The following is a 1131-nucleotide window of genomic DNA, read 5'->3' as shown; positions in this document are numbered from 1 at the left end:
TTCCCACCCCTGTCTGTGGTGTCTGACACCATCAATCCAGGATAGGCGTAGATGTGATCGACACTGACTTACACTGTGGGCTCAGCTCCAGCACCTGGGCTCTGAGCTCCCAGTCTGGGCAATGGCTGATCCCATTAAATCCAGCAGCGACGTCGATCTCATAAGCAGCGTAACCACCACTATAATAACCTCTGGTGCAGTAATACGTGGCCGAGTCCTCGTCCTTCAGGCTGTTCAGCTGCAGCCTCACTGTGCTCTGCCCGTTGTCCCTCGTGATGGTGGCACGGCCCTTCACCGCCGGTGCGTAGAATGTGCTACTACTATAAGCAGCACTATTAATACCAGCGACCCATTCCAGCCCCTTTCCTGGTGCCTGTCGCACCCACTGCATGGCATGATCACTGAAGGTGAACCCTGAGCCCTTGCAGACGAGGCTGACGGCTCCTCTGGGCGCGTAGAGGCCGCCTCCGGACTCATCCAATGTCACGTCCGCCATCAGCCCTGTGGGATGGAAGGATGTAGAAGTGGAGAGCCTTAGAGAGATGTCTCTATAGGAACTCAATGCAATGCCTATGAGGTCTCTGTGGGGTCTTAAAGGGGTCCCTATGGGATCTCTATTGGGTTTTGTCTGTAAGGCCTGGAGGAAGGCTCAGCCTCGTCTGCAAGGCCTCAGGGTTCACCTTCAGTGATTATGGCATGATGTGAGTGCGACAGGCACCAGGAAAGGGGCTGGAATACGTCGCTGGTATTTACAAAGATGGTAGTAGCACAAACTACGGGACAGCAGTGAAGGGCCGTGCCACCATCACGAGGGACGACGGGCAGAGCACAGTGAGGCTGCAGCTGAACAGCCTGAAGGACGAGGACTCAGCCATGTATTACTGCACCAAAAATGCTGATGGTTGGTAGTGGTTGTGGTGCTTATGATGCTGGTTACATGGACGGCACCTGTGCTTTGATCTCCCATTCTGGGCTCAGGTTGATCCCATTAAATCCAGCAGTGACGTCCATACGATGAGCACAACCAGCACAACCAGCACCACAAGAAGCTTTGGGGCAGCAATAGGTGGGCCCTGACCTACTGTGGCCATATAGGGTCCCCATTGGGTCTCAGTGATGGCTGATAACCAT

General features: G+C 54.6%; 1 gene segment (V, D, J or C); it reads right to left on the bottom strand.

The window, feature by feature from the left end:
* Nucleotides 1-17: 17 nt before the first annotated feature.
* LOC107307632 lies at nt 18-498 on the bottom strand. The segment is given in 1 exon segment: nt 18-498. A coding segment is annotated over 1 exon segment (465 nt).
* Nucleotides 499-1131: the final 633 nt, after the last annotated feature.

This window comes from Coturnix japonica, unplaced genomic scaffold, assembly GCF_001577835.2.
Source record: "Coturnix japonica isolate 7356 unplaced genomic scaffold, Coturnix japonica 2.1 chrUnrandom730, whole genome shotgun sequence".
In the NCBI taxonomy this organism is placed as follows: domain Eukaryota; kingdom Metazoa; phylum Chordata; class Aves; order Galliformes; family Phasianidae; genus Coturnix; species Coturnix japonica.
This window is presented reverse-complemented; position numbering and strand designations above follow the sequence as displayed.